The sequence below is a fragment of the Triplophysa rosa genome, linkage group LG25, assembly GCF_024868665.1.
Source record: "Triplophysa rosa linkage group LG25, Trosa_1v2, whole genome shotgun sequence".
NCBI classification, from domain to species: Eukaryota; Metazoa; Chordata; class Actinopteri; order Cypriniformes; family Nemacheilidae; genus Triplophysa; species Triplophysa rosa.
In genome coordinates, this window is record NC_079914.1 from 17529384 (window position 1) to 17554794 (window position 25411).

Here is a 25411-nt window from a genome sequence, read left to right on the forward strand (position 1 = left end):
TTAAGAATACAAGAAAATTAACAACAAACCAAATGTCAACCAAAACAAATACATGATTCCAAATCAATACTATTATGATTATATTTTAAAGGCCCCATTTTTTCCCTGTTTTCAAAGCTTTGATGATGTTTTTTGGGTGTTTAATAATGGATGTTCATGTTTCTAGTTTCAAAAAATGCTTTATATTTCACATATTTCAAGTCTATTGTTCACCGCTGTCTCTCTTCTCACGAAACGACTGGATTTCTTCCGGTTTCTTCAAAGTCCCACCTTCTGAAACGCTCTGATTGGTAAAGCTGACCAGGTCTGTCATGATTGGTTCCCCGCTGAGAGTGTGTGTGTGAAGATGTCCCACCCACACCATATCAGCTAGCTTCCGCTTCTCAGGCTGTTGTGATTGGTCGGTCGTGTATTCATAAACTTTGGCTTTTAGCAATAAACAGTAACAATGGCGTCAACTTCACTTCATCAGTTAAACACATGCGGATCCATTGAAGTGTAACGGAGGTCTGCTAGTGCATACGCAAGCGTCAATCTTTGTTAGAGATCGTGTTTTTTCTACTATGGTGAGGGAAATGACACCGGACCGAATGGCGTCAGACCGGTTATATTAATTAACACTAATAACAGAAGCGTTAGTTTTGCCTTTTTATATTGGACCCGAGTTGGATAATAAAACAAGCAGATTGACCAGGAGACATTTGCAAGCAGGACTTCAAAGGACGTTTGATAGAAATGTTTTAGAGGTATGCGCACACACACACAATATCAGTGTGTTACACAGAACAGCTTTCACAGTAGTGATGGGTCGTTCTTGAACGATTCGTTCATTTTGAACGAATCTTTAATGTGACTCGGGAAGAACGAGTCGTCTCGGGGAGTGATTCGTCCAGTCGCGCATGCGCATTGCGCAACATTCTATGGGTCCTGTGACAAAAGAACGAATGACTCAAACCCGAAGACTCGAGAGTGAACTAATCAATTCTCTTTCCGGCTCTGACAGCATTGGTAAAGCGTAGGGGCCTGTCACGTGATGAACGAACGACTCGAACCCGAAGACTCGGGAGATGAACTAATCAATTCTCTTTCCGGCTCTGACTGCATTGGTAAAGCGTAGGGGGCTGTCACGTGATGAACGAACGACTCGAACCCGAAGACTCGAGAGGTGAACTAATCAATTCTCTTTCCGGCTCTGACTGCATTGGTAAAGCGTAGGGCTGTCACGTGATGAACGAACGACTCAAACCCGAAGACTCGAGAGGTGAACTAATCAATTCTCTTTCCTGGCTCTGACTGAATTGGTAAGTAGGGGGCTGTCACGTGATGAACGAATAGACTCGAACCCGAAGACTCGAGAGGTGAACTAATCAATTCTCTTTCCGGGCTCATGACGGCAAAGGTAACAGCGTTAGCGGCTGCTGTCACGTGATGAACGAACGACTCGATGGCCTGAAGACTCGAGAGGTGAACTAATCAATTCTCTTTCCGGCTCAGACTGCATTGGTAAAGCGTAGGGGCTGTCACGTGATGAACGAACGACTCGAAACCGAAGACTCGAGAGGTGAACTAATAATTCTCTTTCCGGCTCAGACTGCATTGGTTTAGCTTACGAAGCTGTCACGTGATGAACGAACGACTCAAACCCGAGACTCGAGAGGTGAACTAATCAATTCTCTTTCCGGCTCAGACGTGCATTGGTAATAGCGTTAGGGCTGTCACGTGATGAACGACTCGATCACCGAAGGACTTTCAGATAAGAGGTGAGGAGCTAATCAATTCTCTTTCCGGCTCAGACGGCATTGGTAAAGCGTAGGGGGCTGTCACGTGATGAACGACTCGATCCCGAAGACTCGAGAGGTGAACTAATCAATTCTCTTTCCGGCTCAGAAGGCATTGGTAAAGAGTAGGGGGCTGTCACTTGATGAACGAACGACTCTAACCCGAAGACTCGAGAGGTGAACTAATCAATTCTCTTTCCGGCTCAGACTGCATTGGTAAAGCGTACAGGGCTGTCACGTGATGAACGAACGACTCAAACCCGAAGACTCGAGAGGTGAACTAATCAATTCTCTTTCCGGCTCTGACTGCATTGGTAAAGCGTAGGGGGCTGTCACGTGATGAATGAACGACTCAAACCCGAAGACTCAGGAGATGAACTAATCAATTCTCTTTCCGGCTCTGACTGCATTGGTAAAGCGTACGGGGCTGTCACGTGATGAACGAACTACTCGAACCCGAAGACTCGGAAGGTGAACTAATCAATTCTCTTTCCGGCTCTGACTGCATTGGTTAAGCGTACGGGGCTGTCACGTGATGAACGAACGACTCAAACGAAGACTCGAGAGGTGAACTAATCAATTCTCTTTCCGGCTCAGACGGCATTGGTAAAGCGTAGGGGGCTGTCACGTGATGAACGAACTACTCGAACCCGAAGACTCGAGAGGTGAACTAATCAATTCTCTTTCCGGCTCAGACGGCATTGGTAAAGCGTAGGGGGCTGTCACGTGATGAACGAACAACTCGAACCCGAAGACTCGAGAGGTGAACTAATCAATTCTCTTTCCGGCTCAGACGGCATTGGTAAAGCGTAGGGGCTGTCACGTGATGAACGAACGACTCGAACCCGAAGACTCGAGAGGTGAACTAATCAATTCTCTTTCCGGCTCAGACGGCATTGGTAAAGCGTAGGGGGCTGTCACGTGATGAACGAACGACTCGGAACGAACAAGTACTCGAGAGAGTGACTATCAATCTCAGTCCGGCCATGACGGCATTGCGTAACGCTATGGGTGTCCTGTGATCAAAATGAACGACTCAAACCCGAAGACTCGAGAGGTGAACTAATCAATTCTCTTTCGGCTCAGACTGCATTGGTAAAGCGTAGGGGGCTGTCACGTGATGAACGAACGACTCGAACCCGAAGACTCGAGAGGTGAACTAATCAATTCTCTTTCCGGCTCTGACTGCATTGGTAAAGCGTAGGGGGCTGTCACGTGATGAACGAACGACTCGAACCCGAAGACTCGAGAGGTGAACTAATCAATTCTCTTTCCGGCTCTGACTGCATTGGTAAAGCGTAGGGGGCTGTCACGTGATGAACGAACGACTCGAACCCGAAGACTCGAGAGGTGAACTAATCAATTCTCTTTCCGGCTCTGACTGCATTGGTAAAGCGTAGGGGGCTGTCACGTGATGAACGAACGACTCAAACCCGAAGACTCGAGAGGTGAACTAATCAATTCTCTTTCCGGCTCTGACTGCATTGGTAAAGCGTACAGGGCTGTCACGTGATGAACGAACGACTCAAACCCGAAGACTCGAGAGGTGAACTAATCAATTCTCTTCCAGGCTCTGACTGCATTGGTTTAGCTTACGAAGCTGTCACTGATGAACGAACGACTCAAACCTGAAGACTCGAGAGGTGAACTAATCAATTCTCTTACTGGCTCTGACTGCATTGGTATAAGCGTACGGGCTGTCACGTGATGAACGAACGACTCAAACCTGAAGACTCGAGAGGTGAACTAATCAATTCTCTTTCCGGCTCTGACTGCATTGGTTAGCTTACGGCTGTCACGTGATGAACGAACGACTCAAACCCGAAGACTCGAGAGGTGAACTAATCAATTCTCTTTCGGCTCTGACTGCATTGGTTTAGCGTACGAAGCTGTCACGTGATGAACGAAACGACTCAAACCCGAAGACTCGAGAGGTGAACTAATCAATTCTCTTCTCGGCTCTGACTGCATTGGTTTAGCTTACGAAGCTGTCATGTGATGAACGAACGAGTCAAACCCGAAGACTCGAGAGGTGAACTAATCAATTCTCTTTCTGGCTCTGACTGCATTGGTTTAGCTTACGAAGCTGTCACGTGATGAACGAACGACTCAAACCTGAAGACTCGAGAGGTGAACTAATCAATTCTCTTTCCGGCTCTGACTGCATTGGTTTAGCTTACGAAGCTGTCACGTGATGAACGAACGACTCAAACCCGAAGACTCGAGAGGTGAACTAATCAATTCTCTTTCTGGCTCTGACTGCATTGGTTTAGCTTACGACGCTGTCACGTGATGAACGAACGACTCAAACCCGAAGACTCGAGAGGTGAACTAATCAATTCTCTTTCCGGCTCTGACTGCATTGGTTTAGCTTACGACGCTGTCACGTGATGAACGAAGGAGTCAAACCCGAAGACTCGAGAGGTGAACTAATCAATTCTCTTTCCGGCTCTGACTGCATTGGTTTAGCTTACGACGCTGTCACGTGATGAACGAAGGAGTCAAACCCGAAGACTCGAGAGGTGAACTAATCAATTCTCTTTCCGGCTCTGACTGCATTGGTTTAGCTTACGACGCTGTCACGTGATGAACGAAGGAGTCAAACCCGAAGACTCGAGAGGTGAACTAATCAATTCTCTTTCCGGCTCTGACTGCATTGGTTTAGCTTACGACGCTGTCACGTGATGAACGAAGGAGTCAAACCCGAAGACTCGAGAGGTGAACTAATCAATTCTCTTTCCGGCTCTGACTGCATTGGTTTAGCTTACGACGCTGTCACGTGATGAACGAAGGAGTCAAACCCGAAGACTCGAGAGGTGAACTAATCAATTCTCTTTCCGGCTCTGACTGCATTGGTTTAGCTTACGACGCTGTCACGTGATGAACAAACGACTCAAACCCGAAGACTCGGAAGGTGAACTAATCAATTCTCTTTCCGGCTCAGACTGCATTGGTTAAGCGTACGGGGCTGTCACGTGATGAACGAACGACTCAAACCCGAAGACTCGGAAGGTGAACTAATCAATTCTCTTTCCGGCTCAGACTGCATTGGTTAAGCGTACGGGGCTGTCACGTGATGAACGAACGACTCAAACCCGAAGACTCGGAAGGTGAACTAATCAATTCTCTTTCCGGCTCAGACTGCATTGGTTAAGCGTACGGGGCTGTCACGTGATGAACGAACGACTCAAACCCGAAGACTCGGAAGGTGAACTAATCAATTCTCTTTCCGGCTCAGACTGCATTGGTTAAGCGTACGGGGCTGTCACGTGATGAACGAACGACTCAAACCCGAAGACTCGGAAGGTGAACTAATCAATTCTCTTTCCGGCTCTGACTGCATTGGTTTAGCTTACGAAGCTGTCACGTCGTGAACGAACGAGTCAAACCCGAAGACTCGGAAGGTGAACTAATCAATTCTCTTTCCGGCTCTGACTGCATTGGTAAAGCGTACAGGTCTGTCACGTGATGAACGAACGACTCAAACCTGAAGACTCGGAAGGTGAACTAATCAATTCTCTTTCCGGCTCTGATTGCATTGGTAAAGCGTACGGGCTGTCACGTGATGAACGAACGACTCAAACCCGAAGACTCGTGAGGTGAACTAATCAATTCTCTTTCCTGCTCTGACTGCATTGGTTAAGTGTACGGGGCTGTCACGTGATGAACGAACGACTCAAACCCGAAGACTCGTGAGGTGAACTAATCAATTCTCTTTCCTGCTCTGACTGCATTGGTTAAGTGTACGGGGCTGTCACGTGATGAACGAACGACTCAAACCCTAAGACTCGAGAGGTGAACTAATCAATTCTCTTTCCGGCTCTGACTGCATTGGTTTAGCTTACGAAGCTGTCACGTGATGAATGAACGAGTCAAACCCAAAGCTAATCATAGACTAAAGACCCAGGTAAACAATGAATTAATCTTTTCTGTTTCTTATAGCATTATAGTTTTGTATTGTTTGTAATGTGATCAACGTTTGCATAAGTAGTAGATGTGTTAGGAAAGTAACATGTAACATTTTAATTATATTTTGCTAAAATGAACGAAATGAACGATATGACTCGAAAAGATTCTGCAATTTTACAGGCGCCATGGAACTCCGACCGATAGGTACCACACTCCACATCCTATCTTCCGCAAAGAATTCGGCAAGTACGACTCACGAGATCAAGTTCCGATCAGTAATGATAGAAATTCAATACTATTTCACCCCTGTAAGACGGAAAGCGTATTACCGTTGGTTCTTAGATGTGATGTAGTAACTTATGAACAGTTGTGACTGTGGAAAAGAAGTAGGTTAGCGTCGTATCAGTCAAAGTCCAACTCTGAACGTTCAATAAATCCTTGTATTTGAGTCGGTTAAAAGTGTTGTTTTCTCAAGTTTAACATCATGTAGTTTAGATGGTTTAGGTGGTTAAGTTAGTGTATGGTAGGGTATAGCTTTCGTAAGACTTGAAACACCAAAGATTTAGTCAAAACCAACAAGCCACGCCCACGGATCTCACTCCAAACACCAAGGATTAAGTGAGAGCCGTCTGATAACCGAACACTACTCTTCTCTAAGGAAGGCCTCGCCCCTTTTTTGGTGTATTACTTTGGGCGAGGTTATTAAAAGCACTCGGAATAGTGACATCATGTACCCGGGAAGTAGAGGGCTGTAGTCCTTGAAAAGCAAATTCTGTTAAAGACAATATCTCGCTTTGCACTGAACTTTGAGCTTCATCATTTCGCAGGTATTATTTATGCTCTAACAGCAACATTACACACTAACTAAAGGTTGAAAAATGGGATCGCGTCGAACGTGTCCTTTAAAACTTCAGGAAACTCAACTCACCATAGACAGTCAGATTGAAGTGTCTGATGTGAGCAGAAGGTTTTCTGATGATCTCTAGTTGATAAAGTCCAGTGTGTTGAGTTGTGATGTTTGTGATAATGAGAGATCCAGTCTGAGCATCTATCTCTACATGATTCTTCAATCTCTCATTAATAAATGTTATATTAGCTTCTCTGTAGAATTCAGCTATAATCTCATCTGGACTCTGAACACCAAACATCCACTCGATCACATCATGTGTGTGTAGTTCAGTATAAGTGTGTAGAGTAACAGAATGTCCCTCCATCACTGACACTGACTTCACTTCATCACCAAACACACCTGAAACAACACAAACAATACTGACCTTTTAAAAAGTGTATGTGGTTTATTTAAACACAACTAAACACCATGGTTTCCCGGACAGAGTTTAAGACTAGTCCCAGATCGGTCTAAACTGAAAACAACTTGCACTGACATATCTCAAAATACATCAGTGCCATTGTTTTACAAAGTATCTCAAAATGCACACAAGTGATGTTTTTGTAAGGCAGGTTTATAAATACGAATTAAATATATTAATTTAACTAAGGCCTGGTCCAATCCCTGTCTGTGTAACTGCCCTATAAGTCATAATATGAAGTTTTAGGCGAGCACTGGATAGATAGACCCAAAGAATCTGAAATATACTTACATAACTTGTACAAATATACAAATAACAATCATAAAACAAATTGAAATGTTTATTTATCTTAAAATGGAGCAGCCTACGCAAAACCACTTTGGGCATTAACTTATTTTGAATTTACTGCAAGAACTGAACACATTAAAACGTCAAAAAAACCACTTACCGTGCAAACGGCACAAGCACAAATGAAGAAGGACTATTACACTAATCATACTCCGCAAGCTTCTCGTCTCTTTATTTTCTCTGAAGAACTATTAAGCAACAGGAAACAGTTAAGATTTTTACAAACAAAAGACAGCAGAGCACTAGAGGTCTTTGTTGCGGCTCTGTGGGAGTGTGTGAGAATGTGAGAACTACATTCACAGTTAGCCCTCCACCTCAGTCACCACACCACTGACACAGACAAACATCACTGCAATGGAAATCCACATAATCACCTTCAAATACTTTGTTCACATGCCGACATGGTATGCTGCTTTAAAAGCAGGACATGATAAATGTGACCAAAGCATCTGTTGGCCTTTGTTTCTCTGATGTCTACATCTTGTGGAGCAGAGAACTTGCTAGCAGAACTGCACATGTGATCAAATATGGATTTATAAGAAAAAGTGCCAAATATTTGTCTGTGTACATACTGTCAAGACAAAAGACAACATATGTAGTATTATACTAACTCAGTGGTCTGTTTCTATTGAAAACCACATCTAAAGATAAAGTTCTGCCTGTGGTCAATACACAGGCACCCAGGGTGTGCAACACATGTTAAAATGTCCTGTACGTACAAATACATACATTTAAAGCAATATTATAGAGAATATCTCTTAAGCGTATTCAAAACATTGCACAAATCATTGCGAGCATTAAATTACAACACTATCTGATTGATATATGAATCTTCTTCCCAGTAAAAAAAAGATTTTTTAAGGTAAATGCATCAGTCTGCTGTATTTTGAGAACAAATATCTTGTATACAATTTTGTGCTATAGTAATAAAAGATTCATTGTTTGCATACAAATGAACATAGAGCACAAAAGTAAAATGAAGCAAAGTGGGTACCCTTTGTTTGTCACCGTTTCCCTCTGTCTTTCCCTGTTTTCCAATTGGACTCATCACCCACGGTCCTCCACGCTTCGACACCTGTGTCTCATCTGTAATCCTACCCTTCCAAGTCCCCACGGTCCCGTCCTGCCCTTCCAAGCCCCCATGGTCCCGTCCTGCCCCTCCAAGCCCCCACGGTCCCGTCCTGCCCTTCCAACTCCCCGACAGTCCCGTCCTGCCCTTCCAAGTCACCGACAGTCCCGTTCTGCCCTTCAAACTCCCCGACGGTCCCGTCCTGCCCTTCAAACTCCCCGACGGTCCCGTCCTGCCCTTCCAAGCCCCCATGGTCCCGCCCTGCCCTTCCAAGTCACCGACAGTCCCGTTCTGCCCTTCAAACTCCCCGACGGTCCCGTCCTGCCCTTCCAAGCCCCCATGGTCCCGCCCTGCCCTTCCAAGTCACCGACAGTCCCGTTCTGCCCTTCAAACTCCCCGACGGTCCCGTCCTGCCCTTCCAAGCCCCCATGGTCCCGCCCTGCCCTTCCAAGTCACCGACAGTCCCGTTCTGCCCTTCAAACTCCCCGACGGTCCCGTCCTGCCCTTCCAAGCCCCCATGGTCCCGCCCTGCCCTTCCAAGTCACCGACAGTCCCGTTCTGCCCTTCAAACTCCCCGACGGTCCCGTCCTGCCCTTCCAAGCCCCCGGGGTCCCGTTCTGCCCTTCAAACCCCCCGACGGTCCCGTCCTGCCCTTCCAAGCCCCTGATGGTCCCGTCCTGCCCTTCAAACCCCCCTACGGTCCCGTCCTGCCCTTCCCAGCCCCCAACGGTCCCGTCCTGCCCGTCCAAGCCCCCACGGTCCCGCCCTGCCCTTCCCTAAAAAAATATTTGGGTGGGCTCCCTCCGGCCGAAACTCGGCCTCCCGAGCGGCCGGCACCTCCATAGCCCCTCTGATCCCAGGTGCGGGAGTACTGGACGCCCAATGCCGTAAAGTCACGGTTTCCCTCTGTCTTTCCCTGTGTTTTGCCATTGGTCTCATCACCCACGCTCCCACGAATGTGTCTCGTCTGTAAGCCCCACACCTGCCCGTCATCAGCCTCATCACCCATGGACTATATATACTCAATCTGTTCCTTTGTTCTTTGTCTGGTATTGAAAGTGTTATGTTGTGTGTTAACTTGTTGGATTTCCCGTTTGTTGTTGGATCTCTTAAAAAGGTTTTGGAATCTACCTCTTGTCTGCGAGTGGTTCTGTGTTCATTGTTAAACTGCCTTTAATATAGATTTCCAAATCTATATGAATTTATTTAATATATTATTGATTGTTAATTTAGAGGAAAATATATTTTCTTTAAGAGGATTGTCATTCTTTGCACCCTGAAATTGAACTGTAACATAAAAATTATTGACTTTAAATGATGCTGCCTGTATGCCAACTGGCAAAAGGTGTTCGAATACACCAGACTACACCAAAGAATCGCAAGAGCCATTTGAAAGCATATGGAGCAGTCTGTTCTCACAGTAGTTTCTGACATACACGGATCGGTCTGGGCTTTTAAATCAAAAACCCAGTTCATGGGTCCAGTTCTCGCACACGCGTTTGGTCGTGGGGTCTAAATGAAAGAGGGTGACAAATGCTTTGCCTAAACGATGGAGCATATAGCATAGTTTCCGTGAGCCGAGCTCCAGACCGCACGCAGACGCTGATGACGTCATCATTAGCCAGTGCTGTTGCTGGATGGATGACTTGCTCTAACCACTGAGCTACAGGAAACACATCTCAGAAGATAAGGTCTGCATCACCTGTGGCCATTTTGTGATATTTGACACCACGAGTGACTCATTTAAACACAACTAAATAGGTTTATATATGTGTTATTCCAAACAACTATTGAACAGTAAACATCAGTATCACTATACTTCATGCTGTTAGTTTAAACTTTATAGCGAAACTTAAGGACAACTGAAATCCCTGCATGAGGCTTTAATAACTTTAGACTCATGAACACAGAAAACAGATCAACAACCGTTTAAAATATTGTTGAAGACATAGGTAAAGATCATTCTTATATTTATAGTATCTGTGATCATCAGTGATTGTTATTCTTATTTACATATGATGTCATATATGAGAACAGCGACAGTAGCCACACCCACTACAGCAGAGAGGACCAATCGGATCACAGCTTCAGTAAAACCACAACAGTCGACACCACCTGAAGGACAGAAAGAGAAAAGAGGCTTTTAACTGAAATACAAAAATGGGCAAATTAAGAAGCAAAAAACATACATGTGACTCACCTGAACCTTCAGACGTGTGACAGAGTTGAGTGATGTGTAGATGTTGTGTGTGGTTTGTGATGGGATTGTTGACCACACATCTGTATGTGTTTGTGTCCTGATATTCCACCTCCAGAGGTAGAGAGAGTCTGATGTTGAGATCAGACACACTGATGCTGGACAATAAACTCTTTCCTTTGTACCAGGAGACGCTCACATCATGTGACACATTCACCACTGAACACAACACACAACAACATGATGATGAAGATGATGAAGAACATTGAGAAGAGACTCTGGAGATGACGGGAACAGGCAGACGAGCTGGAATAAATGCAAAGAATCACATTAATTAACAGCAAACACAATTTTATTTTAAAGATTTTTTTAAAGACATTTTTAAGTCCTAAACCAGTTTATGTTTATTATAAGTTTGTTTTAAAGGGGTGCTGCAATGGTGTACATACACTCCCCCAGCGATCCTACAGGTTTCGCAAAGTTTTTTTCGAACATGAAAAATCGTTACGTTACAACATTTCTTAGTCCCTTATTGGACAATTCTCCCGGAAAAGCACGCGGCACGCCCACGCATCAGCCAACGAGAGCGGGAGAAAGAGCATGTGCAGACGTCACTTTCACTTGTGTGCAGGAGAGAGAGAAGTTCAGCTGTGTTGTTTGTTCACTGCATTTGGGTGATGGATGTTCTATAAACGGTGATATAACGCTGGATTTGGAGATGGTCTGAAACTGATATATGGAGCCGTCCCAGCGCTAAAAGATGCCAGATGAACTGATGTCTGGGTTTTCTTGGCAATGGGCGCGCCCTTGCTTTAGTTCCCCCCCCCCCCCCCCCCGAACGCATAGCATGTTTCCGGAAATAATCGTATCTGTCTTTTATAAATATGATCAAACTAAATACTCTGCGGATATTTGAAGGGTGCGATCTGTAAGTACTCAACATGAGATATACAGAAACTGTCAGAGTTATGGCCACTTTAACGCACATTCACATCAACTTAATTTATTTAATGTTTTATACTTTAAGGATTATGCTGTTTGAAACATTATTACTGTCAACTCACCATAGACAGTCAGATTGAAGTGTCTGATGAGGACAGAAGGTTTTCTGCTGATCTCAGCTTTATAAAGTCCAGTGTGTTGAGTTGTGATGTTTGTGATGATGAAGATCCAGTCTGAGATCTCAATCTCTACATGATTCTTCAATCTCTCATTAATAAATGATGTCATATTGACTTCTCTGTATAATTCAGCTATAATCTCATCTGGACTCTCAACACAAAATATCCACAGTATCAGATCATCTGTCTGTAGTTCAGTATCAGTGTGTAGAGTAACAGAATGTCTCTCCATCACTGACACTGACTTCACTTCATCACCAAACACACCTGAACAACACAAACACAAACATTATAGAAACTGTACAATAGTTTATTAAAACACAACTAAACACCACGTATGTAAATAAAATTAAAATGATAAATTTGTGAATCTGAATTTGTATAAGAAAGTATCTGATACATCTGAGAGTTTAGTATCTAGAGAATATAGCCGCTCCTGCATGTGCAAGAAGTAAATGTGTGAAAACAAAACATCACTCACCGTCCAAATGGCAGAAGAATAAAGACAGGAGAACTATCAGACGAGACATTTTCTGACACATTTGTGAAGGTTTTTATCTGCAAACTATTATTAAAGTGACAGAGAGAGAGAGGATTTAACACAGAAGCGTCTCTAGAGTCTTTCTGCTGTGGGTGTGTTTATGATGTATATTCACAGTTTGTCTCTCCACCACACCACTGACACACAAATCTATTTTAAACACATATCTATACAATAAACTTCACAGAATTAAAATATATTTAAGAGCAGCACTAGTATAACCTGTGATATTGTTTGTATGGTACATACACTTCTTGTGAAGAAGCAGAACACATGTGATCAAATATGGATTTATGACAAGAAAAAGCATCAAATATTAGAATATAAGTCATGCTACTATACAAAGTGCCAACATAAATGTCATGTAGAGTATTATCTGCAGGCTGTGAGTTGTGAAAACCACAAGTAAACATAAAGTTCAGAGTTTCTTCATCTGTGGTCAGAACACAGACGTCAGTCAGCATCTGCTCATCCTCCATAATCCCCCCGGCCCCTCCACACACGCTAAGAGAAGTATGATTATTAAAGAAAAATTATGATTATTGATCAAGGTGCTTAATCCTTTCAGAAAATGCTAGAAAACATACTTATACATGTACATTTATTATGTGAACTCATAGATTTTGTATAGTCCTAAGGCAGTTTATATGGATGCTTTGAAGGGATTTTTTAAACAGGGACTGAATTTTATTATTAATAAACAAACTGGCAGAAAACAAATCATTTCTATTAGAATTATTTAGCACAAATAAAAGGACACAATACTGCTCTGACAGAAAGTGAACTCGTGTGTCCTGCAGTGTCCTCACATGAACACTAGAGGTCTCTCTCACACACTTCTGTGATGTACTGACGCAGACTGTCACTGAAGGACTCATATCATGAAGAATTAATGTCATTTGATGTTCTGGCATATAATACGTCTTTTTAGATACGTAAGATGTACTTTAAATCATACCGTAACCTCAAAGGAGTTCAGAGTTATTACGTGTTCTGTCAGTTCAGATATATTTGTTATTCTTAAAGAAAGATGTTATGCGGGATTCACTGTAATGGAATATGATGGATGTGTACAAGGCAAAAAGTATCTATTCTGGTAATAACTTGAATAACTGAGACGTCGATTCTCATAAATTGGCAGCGCGTGATTTTTTTCCCAAACCAGGACCCCACAGGCGGCCAATCAACGCTTTAATGTAGCTGACCAATGAAATCGAGGCAGAGACGTTGCGGGGTGGGGATTTTCACTCAAGGGGCGGGGTTTCCGCGTAACTGTTTGGGGAAAATCACGCGATGGCAGTAGGGTGCAAGCATGAGTGCAAAACTACAGATGCTGTTAAACACCAAAGAAGAAGAGCTGTTTACCTCACAGTTTACCGTCACATCTCCGTTATTCTTTCCGATCCCTTTCATTCTCAGGTATTGAAAAACACACATTACATCCTAATTTATTGCGCATAGTGATGGTGAAATGAAGCTTTGCGAAGCATTGAGGCTTTCCCCTCAAGTGTATCATAAAATGGTTCGTTACTCGAAGCTTTTCAAAACGGCGCACCCTAGCAACATCTTGTGGCCAAAGGGTGGAAAATGTGTCTTTGTGTCCATTTTTAATGTTTCATATAATACGAAATACGTCACTTAACATCAATAAAAAAAAAATAGGTGTTAGTGTTAATGTAGCACTTAGGCCTATGCTATACATACTCTATGACTACATTTAAAAAAAAAAAAAAAAACATTTTTATGAATGTGCTTCGATCAGCAAATGCAGTTGTTCACAGAAACTTCGTCTTAGTCCTGTAAGTTCATAAGCGAGGCTCATGTAGACATATGACAAAATAAAATTATTGTATAACTGACGTGATCGTGAACTGGGGACTTGACATTTTATTTTGTGGGTAAAATAAAAATCTAAATATATAAGGAACAGGGCGTGTTCAACAGTGCGAGGTTATTTCTTAATTATTTCCTACTTTTGCCTTTGGGATATTCTTTCACACGTGACCGTTGTAGTCCCAATTCTCTACTGATTTTTGAATCAGAATACGAAGCAGTCACGTGAGCGTGTCTAAAAACGAAGCTTCGGACGTCACTGATCACGTGGTTACGGCAAAACGAATCACGCTCCGGTACACGCAATAGTAGGCTTGTTCGAAGAATGACAGGACGCTTAACAGGCGTCCTGTCAGTTGGTAATACCTAGAATTTCAAAATCAAGTGCAGGTGGTAGATCCTTTTCCTATCTAGCGCCTAAACTTTGGAATAGTCTTCCCTGCACTGTCCGGGAGGCAGACACACTCTGTCAGTTTAAATCTAGACTCAAGACGCATCTTTTTAATCTTGCATACACTACACTTCTATAATATAAATCTTCTGAGGGTTTAGGCTGCATTAGTTAGATCAACCGGAACCAAAAACACAACTGATGTACTTGTTGCATCAACGAGTACAGAACAGTACTCTACTCTCAGCCAGTCTTGTCTCATTGTTCCAAGGTTACCACAGCGAGCAGGATGCAGTTCATGGACTGACCTGATGGTAGAGCGGAGAATGGGAAGTGGGGACCTGACAAGAGCTGAGATGACAGAGCTGGATAAAGAAGGACGCGGTCTCTTGACATGTCTTCACCACAAAACTTCAAATGCTATTAGATTATTAATGATAATCTTAAACTACAATTTATTTTATTATTAAGTTTATTTATTTTATTTAGCCTTGTTGTGCAAGTTCTCTGGAGCTTGTGCAGAGGCAGCAGCTTTTGCCAGAGGGGAACTGGAATCCCCTGGTTGGGCCTGGGTTCTCCTGAGGGTTTTTTTCTCGATTAGAGTTTTGGGTTCCTCGCCACCGTTTGCATACTGTTTTTTGCACTATTTGCCTGGCCGGGGGGCTGCTTTAGAATTTTAAAGTTTTACTTAATTAATATTGCATACAGGAATTTATAGTCTGTTATATTTGACCTGTGCTCTCTCTCCTTTATCCTAAATGTGTGCTCTCACTGAGCGTGTGTGTGTGTGCGTACTTGTCTGTGTACGTACGTGTGTGTGTGTGTGTGTGTGTGTGTGTGCGTGCGCATCCGTGTGTGTGTGTGTCTCTGTGTCTGTGTGTGTTGGTGCGTGTTGTGTGTGTGGAGTGTTTTGTGTGTGGGTGTGTCTGTCTTCTGTGTTTCAACCTTTTCTTGTTTTTGCAGGTACAACTTTGATTGTTTTGCTTGTAGTCAATGTGTCTCATGTGCAGCTGCTTTGTAACAATGAAAATTGTAAAAGCGCTATATAAATAAAGTTGAGTTGAGAGTTGCGGCGCCGCAGAGATCCGAGCAGGGGCGGATCGCAATCTTGAGCTGTGTTTTAGTGAAGCGCTTAAACGGACAGATTCACACACGAAGTCAGGTCAACATGCCCCTCTTGCAGTATCTTAACAAACATAGTGGAGTTATGTCTTAAGTGAAACGAAGAGAAAAACAGTATCAGTGTACTGGATCCTGTTTCATTCCTCTTAAAGCGACAGCAGCATATTCCTGCTGTCTGTTAAAAGTCAAGGAAATCACTCACTGCTTGTGACTCAATAGCTTCTGTAACTTCAATTATGATTCTTCTTTATTTCATTTGTACATATGCAATGTTATGTTTTATTTGATTACTTTAATCCATTTCTACTTAAAAAGTATATATACAGTATCTTATTTAATTTTCTGCTTTGCTCTGTTGTTTTATTGGTGCTGTTACTTGTAGCTTGATTATTTGTTCTTATTTTTATTTGTCAGTAGTCCCTTTTCCCTGAACATAGCACAAATCGAACCGAACCGAAACCGTGACCCTAAAACCGTGACACAAACCGAACCGTGAGTAATTTGAACAGTTACACCCCTAGTGATCAGGCATTACAACTACCTACTAAATTGGGTCCTCAGTGGACACAATTCACACGGGAACAGAATCTGTCATGACAACGTTTCAACAGAGTTGCGAAACACATTTGCTCCGTCCCAATTCACCTACTTATTCTATGCCCTAATAGTTTAGTATTTTTGATTGCAGAGCAAAAGAGTATGCAGACACTGGACACACTGACGCGAAACGGAAGTGAGACATCCTTAACAAACAACTCCTTATATGATAAATACTGAAAAAGCTTGAATGCATTATGCAAGGGAATCTAGGTAAATCGTGGACAATTGCCCATTCATATAGATTGCCATTGGTCGACTAGGTAGACGAAGGGCTTGTATACCTGAATTGGACACCAAATTCTCGCTCACTCTTATTATGATTGGGACTTTTTTCCCTTATCGGAGTTTTGGGGCCGTTTTCCCGGAGAGGCATCGTACGGACACCACAAGGGGTGTCAAAGTGCTGCGGGCGTGGACCCTCACTCCACAAAGTGCCTATTCATCCCCTGACCACCTAATCTTCATCACCGCATCCACGAGGAGCCTTTCGTGTCCCCCTGACCGCTTAACTCTGTCATAGTCTTCCTCACGTCCGCAGCGCGCCTAGAGTTGGTAGTTTGCTGCCCCTTGCTGCCTATTCATGGCGCGACATCCAAAAGATGCCAAAACGTCTCGCTCTTTGCCCTTCTTTCTTTTTTCTCTCCCTCACGGCCGTGGCTCCCCCTAGAGGAGCCGGGTGTCCTTCGTGACCTTCCTCGTTCGTGCTTAGGGGAGGTTTCTGTCAGAAAGATGTCGGATACCCGAGCCCATAGAGAACCACTAGAGGCATGTATGTAAAATAAGAAAAATATTTAATTTCACTTCCTGACCAAGCCCTATCGGCATGCCGTCGAGAGTCACGTGACGCAACTTTCCGTAATGTTTCGGGCTCCTGGGGCCTCCGCGGCCCGTACGGGAACCTCTGACACCTGCAACATATCCTATTTCTCTAATAGGTGGCAATCGTACGATTACCCCGGAACGGCCAGGGAGTCTTCAAATGACCCAGATTCAAATTCTATAGCTCCTCGCGGCCCCCTCATTCGGTTCCCAGAGTTTGAAGTCGGTACGGCCTCGTTATGTAATATATTGCATGTTTTGGGGACGTTGTGGGCCGTTTATTTTTCTGGAATATTTTTTGTGATTTTTTTTCGATCACTTGCCGTACACCGAGGGGTACGGGCTTCGGATATGTGCTGCGTGAGGGTGTGAAGAACCAGCATTCGAAGCCCCAAGGTTTTTGTACAAGAATAAAGCAGAATTTTGCTGAAAATGCTGTTCAGAGATGTATTTCTGTGAAAAGTGCATTTGTATGCAAAATACGCATTTTAATAGCCTGAAGTGTGCAATATACCAATATGGGGTGCTTCTAGGAAACATAGCTGTAGGTTTGTCATACAAAAGCTGTTTACAGTCTTAAAAATTGACCTTTTACAGTCACATGGCCCATAGAGATCAATGCGAGGGAGAGAGATAATAAAAAATACTTAATTTCATAGCCCGACCTAGCCCTATCGGTATGTCGTTGAGAGCCACGTGACGCAACTTCTGTTAGGTTTCGGGCTCCTGTGGCCTCTGCGGGCCGTACGGGAGCCTCTGACACATGCAACCTATCCCATTATTTTCATAGGTGGCTATCGTACGATGAGCCCGGAACGGCCCCGGGGACTTCGAATGACCCCGATTCAAAATCTGTAGCTCCTAGCGGCCCCCTCATTCGGTTCCCAGAGTTTGAAGTTGATACGACCTCGTTATGTACTCTATCGATCCTGTTTGGGGAGGTTGTGGGCCGTTTATTTTTTGGTAATATTTTTTTTCGAGCACTTGCCGTACAGCGAGGGGTACGAGCTTCGGATATGTGGTGCGTGAGGGTGTGTCGAACTAGCATTCGAAGCCCCGAGGTTTTTATACAAGAATAAAGCAGTTTTTTGCTGAAAATGCTGGTGAGAGACTAATTTCTGTGAAAAGTGCGTTAGTATGCAAAATAAGCATTTTAATAGCCTGAGGTGTGCAATATACCAATGCAGGGTGCTTCTAGGAAACATAGCTGTAGGTTTGTCAGAAGAAAGTTGTTTACAGTCTAAAAAATTGACAGTATTACAGTATTGTCCACTGTAAGCCTACGAGGCTACTGTCAAATAAGTTATGACTGGTACTTCCTGTGGTTTTGCTGAGTCACAGGAAGTGCCAGTCGTAACTTATTTGACGGGTCCTCATAGGTAGCTAATGGACACACCATTTTTAAGCCTCTGGAGCACATCTATGAGCCTTAATGCACGTCATTGTGAAGGGCTAAGTCTCTCATACACTCTACTGTTGGTTAAAGCTATAGAACTCCTTACTTAGGCTTATAATGACCCTTAATAGGCTTTGTCCATTATTTACCTATGAGGTCCCATTAAATAAGTTACGAATGTACATGCCACACGTAACACTTTTGGCACGCTCCCATAGGTAGCTAATGGACACACCATTTTTAAGCTTCTGGAGCACAACTGTGAGCCTTAATGCACGTCATTGTGAAGGGCTGTTCCTCTTATACACTCTACTGTTGGTTTAAGCTGGATAAATCATTGCCAAAGCAAACGAGACCACTGACAGGGGTCTTACTCTGTCTACCTAATTTTGGGCCCTTCGAGTGAATCGCAGATGTGAGAAAACATTGTGTAGATGCACACCGCGCTTTTATGTGCACGTTCGACTCGAAAGTCAAAGAAAAGGGCTTTGGGCTGTTTAAGCGTGTGTCACACAGCCGCTGGGCTCAAATGAGGTAGTCAGCTCCGAGACGGGGTCCCCCGGGGTGCCGGGTGGCGTCCGGGTCTTCGGGCAGGCTTCGGGGGCGTCGGGCAGGGCTCCCTCAAGTTTAGGCTGCAAGGGGGATGCGTAGGCGTTCTGTGGATGGAGGCGTGGCCAGCGGGAAGCCCTGCCCAAAATAGGTTACAAGGGGCACGCGTAGGCTTCTCGTGTACGTCGGGGTCCGGAGCCGGCCCGTAGGCTGCAAGGGGGATGTTTAGGTGCTCTTCGGGAGGCCCGCTCGCAACCTGATCGACGCGCGTGGCTTACGTACGTCGAGTCGCCCCCTCGTGGTTCTGCCCAAGAGAGCACCTAACCCTTCGTTCCGTGACTCAAAAATGAGGCACTTTGGGCATTTTTCTGGGGTCCCCCGGACGTCGCCGCCGCCACATAACACTTCCGTTCGATTGCGGGCGCTCTCCCCTTCGTTTCGGCACCGCCGGGCAACCTGGGAAAAATTTGGGGGCGTCGGCGCGCAGCGTCCATAACTAGCCGTCCGGCGCGTGTCAACTAAGTTACACTTTACGTTTGATGGCCTTAGGCATGTACAGTATAGTTTAACGTATCGATTTAGTGAGGCATCATTTGATCGATTAATTCTGTGTAGCGCAACTAAACAACCCTCTCTCGCAATGTCACTATCTCATCTCATCAGTTAACATTTATCCTTAGAATATAAATAAACATTTTGGCGGCTGCAGTACATTATGAAAGTATCCCAAAAACCCACAACTCCATAATTTTTCCCGCAACTACATTTTCAAAATATCCCAATTGTGCAGGAAAACCGCGACACTGGCACTAGGGCTTACAGCGAACCGGGCGGGGCCAATAGCCTCGGACCTTTAGCTCAGAGACTGAAATCATGCCGCGTTACAATACAAAATAGTTCCACCAGCCATAGATATGAATGACACCACACGCGTCTAATCACGAACAGGAAATAGAACTTGCGGGATTTTTGATTTGTTAATGTCTAGCGGGCGAAAGGTTTGTTGTAACGCAAGCATTACTGAACATATACCGAGTAAAATATTACTGAAAATTGATTAGTAATGCCTTACACTAGTGCGTTACAGCAAAAAGTAATATGTTACTGTAATGCATTACTTTTGTAACGCATTACTCCCAACACTGTTTGTCAGTCGTTGTTTCAGAGTTCCTGTGTTCTTTGGTTTACCGTGACAGAAATTCGAACGCATGTATTTTGTATATAATAGCAGGACTAGGAAATGTTGTAAAACCTCTGTTACTGTTTGTTTATGATACTCTACACATCTTGTAGGGCATATAAATATATGGGATATATTAATCTGTAGATTGAGTGTTGTTTCTGTTGAAAACAACAACAGAACAAAGTTTGAAATTGCTCCACCTCCATCTGTGGTCCGAACATAGACATCAATTAATATCTCAGCTGGTGGCTCCACCATAATGACCTCGCCTCTACACATTTGAGAGAAATCCACATTTTCATTTTGAATAAAGAAATTGAGATAGTTAATGACGGTGCTTTCACTTTGCTATAAACACCCATTTAGCATGCATGATACTCAATTTTTTACCCTTTACAAAAGTAAAGAATCACTGAACGTTGACTTGAACTTTTGGGATACTTTTTCACAAAGTCCTATGATCATTTCTTTAATTGAAGTTATGCTATGGCTACCCATTTCTTACAGTCCCTGGAATGGACAGATTTGATGTTGTATAAATAAAGGATGGTTTAATATAAATGTTGCTCTTTATTGCAGCATGTAAGGCGTTCAAGTTGGAAACTAACACTGAAGTAGCGTGAACCGAACATATGAAACTAAATCAAAAGCTTAGCTATGTGTTAAAAAACAAAACACCTTTTCTCAACAGATTTCCCTTCAAATGATCCCCACAGACATTGGGAATACCCCCAGAAGGAGTACTGTTAATGTTATTTATTGAATCACTTTATTAGTGATGTAGGTGAATTTACTCTTAGAATGTTACTTTACTCTTCACATGTTTAGTGTAGCCTACAAATATGCAAGACAATAGACTCCTTCAATGTTTAAAAATTATAAAAAAAACTGATTGCGAATGAACACACTGAGTAGTTACACAAACCTGTGTGGTTGTAATAACACACATGAATTTCAGTTAAACGATTCCACAATTATGTAAATGAAGTAAATATGTATTTAGATGACCTCTAAGAGATGTGTTGTGGTAAAGACTTTTCATTTCTTTACTGAAGCTATAGATGTCATCATATTGTGACACGTTGTTGAATATATGTATTTCTTAGAAACACATTTATAATTATTGTGTAAAACATTACTGCACAGGGTTTCTGGTGTGTTATTTATATGATTATTTAATTCTATTTTTATTACTTAAAGTGAAGACGTTATCATTTTGAACAGAGTTTAATGTACATCAATGATTTCATGTGTGTTGTAAAATGTGAATAGTTCTTGGAAGTGTGCAGAGGGAGGGGGAGTTTTGCATAAGGTGTGGTAGTGAAGCCGTACACAACAGCACCGACCAGCACACATGACACCAGCTGTCTGTACCATCAGTCTCATGATGATCAGCTTTTACACATCACAGATCCTCATACAGCACAACCTCATTGATTCAGAAACCATTTACCTCTTTTAACTATTGGCTATAATAGACATAAAACCACTATATGGTAGTCCGTGGTGCCCTAGAAATGATTCATTTTCTACATCCTTTAAAGTGTCTTATTTTGGGTTATACATAAAGAAAGTTATGCAGGGTTGGAACAACCTCAGGCTGAGTAAATGATAACAGAATTTTCATTTTTAGGTGGACAATCCCATTACGTGTGATTGAAATATTGAAATATATTATTGTTCCTGATCTTCTCTAGTGACTGTAGGTAGATCTGCTCCAATGTCATTTTATCACTCTTGTCATTTATTTTTAATTAAAATAAAGGTCATTAAAAAAGTTTTTTTAAGTTTTTCTGTATTTTAGCAGCCAAAATATTCAAATTTTACATTTTGCACAGTACATTAATGTTTCGCTGAAGTGTTTAGGAGCGGTCGTTTTTGCATAACAAATGATAACGCCACTGAAAACAACACGGAACCCTTCTGTTTCTGTACAACCACATGCTTTTTATCTACTCACAGCTGCACTCGGTACCTCAGTCTCATTGAGGTGTGCTGCTTTACACATCACAGATCCTCATCTACAGCAAAACATCATTTATTCAGCAACCATTTGACCTCTTTTCATATTTAACTGACCTCAGCACCATGGACATCATCATCTTCCTCTGTTTCTCCTCTCTGATTGCAAATGGTGAGTCTACATTTCTTCATAGGGAACCTAACTGTAAGGAATGGGCATTTTACCCATTCTTCCCTCCCGCCCCCTCTCCCCGTATGGACTCTCTCATTCTTCACACTTCCTGTTTGAGCTGAATTTAAGCCATACTTGTACCATGTATACTTTGAGGAGTATTGTCAGTTCACGTTCTTGTCCAGGATTCTCGTTATGACCGTTGTGCCTGTTTATTGGATTACCCTCTTGCTTTGTCATTTGGTGTGACTGTTACAAAAACACCATCACACCTTCTGTTTTGTTTGTGGGTTCAAAGTTTGTGTTTTTAACATTTGAATAATTTACCAATATTATGTAAAATGTGTGTGTTTTGTTGTGGCCACATGCAAATCGGGTTTAAAACGGTGATTTAAACAGTTTTAAATAAAGACGTGCTTTAAAATGCCATGATTATGAACAAAGGTACTAGAGATGAGTTTGAAGATAATACAGCATTGGACATCACAAAAAAATGATTTGCAGACAATAACGTTAACAATGAAGTACAGTTTATAATGGCTCATTAGCACGTTATATTAATATTCATAAGTATTATTGATATGATTATTGATTGTTTTATCTCCAAGGTGTGTTTGGTGTTGAAGTGAAGTCAGTGTCAGTGATGGAGGGACATTCTGTTACTCTACACACTGATGTTGTCAAACAGAGAGATGACAAGATAATGTGGTATTATGGGCCTGAAAACACATTTGTTGCCAGAATCAATGGAAAGGCCAATAGCACCATGTTGTCTGATGAAGAGATGTTCAGAGACAGAATGAAGATGAACAATCAGACTGGAGATCTCACCATCACACACATCACATCTCAACACTCTGGACTTTACACACTGAAGATCAGCAGCAACATGAAACCCACATACAAGACATTCAACCTCACTGTCTATGGTGAGTATTTTAGATGCTGTCTGTGTACTTTTAAAAAGAACATCATATGTAACCAATCCCATCAATTGTATGTATATTGTTTGAACAGATTTAGATTCAGTGCACAAAAACACCAGTTTTGGGGAAACAAGATCACATTTGTTCATACCTCATAACCGTACACTGAAAGAAAAGAATGATTTATAAACATATGTTTGTGGGGAATTCATCCTTTAAACATCCCTGTCTTTCTTAATGAAATATAATCAATATAAATTGTCTTGGACACAAAGTTCTACAGAAATATGCAAGTAATCCTTCTCTTTCCTATTTCCAGCTCGTCTGTCTGTTCCCGTCAACTCCAGAGTCTCTTCTCAATGTTCTTCATCATCTTCATCATCATGTTGTTGTGTGTTGTGTTCAGTGGTGAATGTGTCACATGATGTGAGCGTCTCCTGGTACAAAGGAAAGAGTTTATTGTCCAGCATCAGTGTGTCTGATCTCAACATCAGACTCTCTCTACCTCTGGAGGTGGAATATCAGGACACAAACACATACAGATGTGTGGTCAACAATCCCATCACAAACCACACACAACATCTACACATCACTCAACTCTGTCACACATCTGAAGGTACATTAGAATCTATCCTTTATTAAGTTGATCTGAGATGTACTGTAGCTGGTGATAGATGTGAAGTGTATGATAAACTTTTAATATTTAACATAGTTTGAATATTGAAACTGTATTTCGTTGAAATTCATGCTGTTCTACAGTCTGTTACTGAAAAGAGCTGATTATTCTGATTATTCTGTTTCTCTTCACTGTAGATTCTCCTGCCCAGCGGTTTATTATAAAATCAGTTGTTTTCGCTCTATTCATGTTCTGTGTGATCGTCATCATCATCATCAGTGTGTACATACACAGAAGAGGAGATCAAGGCAAGTCTTACCTTCAGCTTACAGCTTGCAAAAAACAACAACACATTTCACAATTTTGAAATCACCGCTAATGAGAGAGTTAATGGTTTAACGTCACTCTACTTTCAGCGAGTCTTATGTAAACATCACAATCTAAAGTTTCTTTGATGGATGAAGAAAGCAGTGTTAACTCCAGCAGCACGTTTAAAGATGCAGAAGATTCAAGGTTTCTGAATAGACCAGCAACATTATTAAATAACATTTATATAAACAATGAAAATAAAATAAAGCAGGAAAGCTACATGCTGGAAACTATAGGTGTGGAGGAAAATGAATATGTGCAAGTAAATTACAACCAATAAAATAGATTTAAATGTCTAAGTGTTGTTTTTCCACACTGTTTTTTATGACAATATCGTGATCAAAGATGCTTTATCTGACTTGATAACATCACAACAAAACCACAGTCTAATCAAGTACAGCTGAAATAAATGACCACTAACCCTGTCCTAAACCAGAAGACTATATAATGTTCATAGAGGATCCTAATGATGTCCTATCAGTGTGTGTCACGACCAGGGGTGGACTGACCGGTAGGACATTCTGTCAAAGTCCAGAACGGCCATCCCACCGACAGCCCTATCTATGGCCGTGACCAGGGGCGGACTGGCGGACGTATTATAATCGCGAATGCACGCAACGTGAAGGCATTAGCGAGTCGGACAATGCAATGCACGCGTTACATACAACATATGAGCTTGATGAAATAAGGAATAAAGATGAAATGAGCTCCAGAATGAGTTTGGGTTTAAAACGGCTCTTAAAGAGCGATTTGAAGGATTCGATCCACATGTTGATCAACATTTTAGGGCTCTTTAAAGAGACAGTTCATGTATCCTCACCCTCATGTCTTCATTTCTTCAACAGAACACAACTCAAGTAATAATCATCCAAATCAACGTGATATACACTCACCTAAAGGATTATTAGGAACACCTGTTCAATTTCTCATTAATGCAATTATCTAATCAACCAATCACATGGCAGTTGCTTCAATGCATTTAGGGGTGTGGTCCTGGTCAAGACAATCTCCTGAACTCCAAACTGAATGTCAGAATGGGAAAGAAAGGTGATTTAAGCAATTTTGAGCGTGGCATGGTTGTTGGTGCCAGACGGGCCGGTCTGAGTATTTCACAATCTGCTCAGTTACTGGGATTTTCACGCACAACCATTTCTAGGGTTTACAAAGAATGGTGTGAAAAGGGAAAAACATCCAGTATGC

At 42.5% G+C, this 25411-nt stretch overlaps 2 protein-coding genes across 2 annotated transcripts in view; one reads left to right on the forward strand and one right to left on the reverse strand.

Annotated features, from left to right (window-relative positions):
• Positions 1 to 10419: 10419 nt before the first annotated feature.
• Positions 10420 to 12262, reverse strand: LOC130548557 (uncharacterized). The gene is made up of 4 exons (XM_057325396.1): positions 12214 to 12262; positions 11676 to 11981; positions 10615 to 10917; positions 10420 to 10529 (listed from the first exon to the last, which is right to left on the reverse strand). The coding sequence occupies exons 1-4, from the start codon at positions 12260 to 12262 to the stop codon at positions 10420 to 10422; spliced, it is 768 nt and encodes a 255-aa protein (XP_057181379.1).
• Positions 12263 to 22205: 9943 nt separating this feature from the next.
• Positions 22206 to 25411, forward strand: part of LOC130549073 (uncharacterized) — a 22855-nt gene continuing 19649 nt past the window's right edge. The window contains exons 1-2 of the mRNA XM_057326231.1: positions 22206 to 22300; positions 22909 to 23229. Coding sequence (XP_057182214.1) covers positions 22255 to 22300; positions 22909 to 23229 — 367 coding nt within the window. The 5' untranslated portion in view covers positions 22206 to 22254. The remainder of the gene's footprint in view (positions 22301 to 22908; positions 23230 to 25411) is intronic.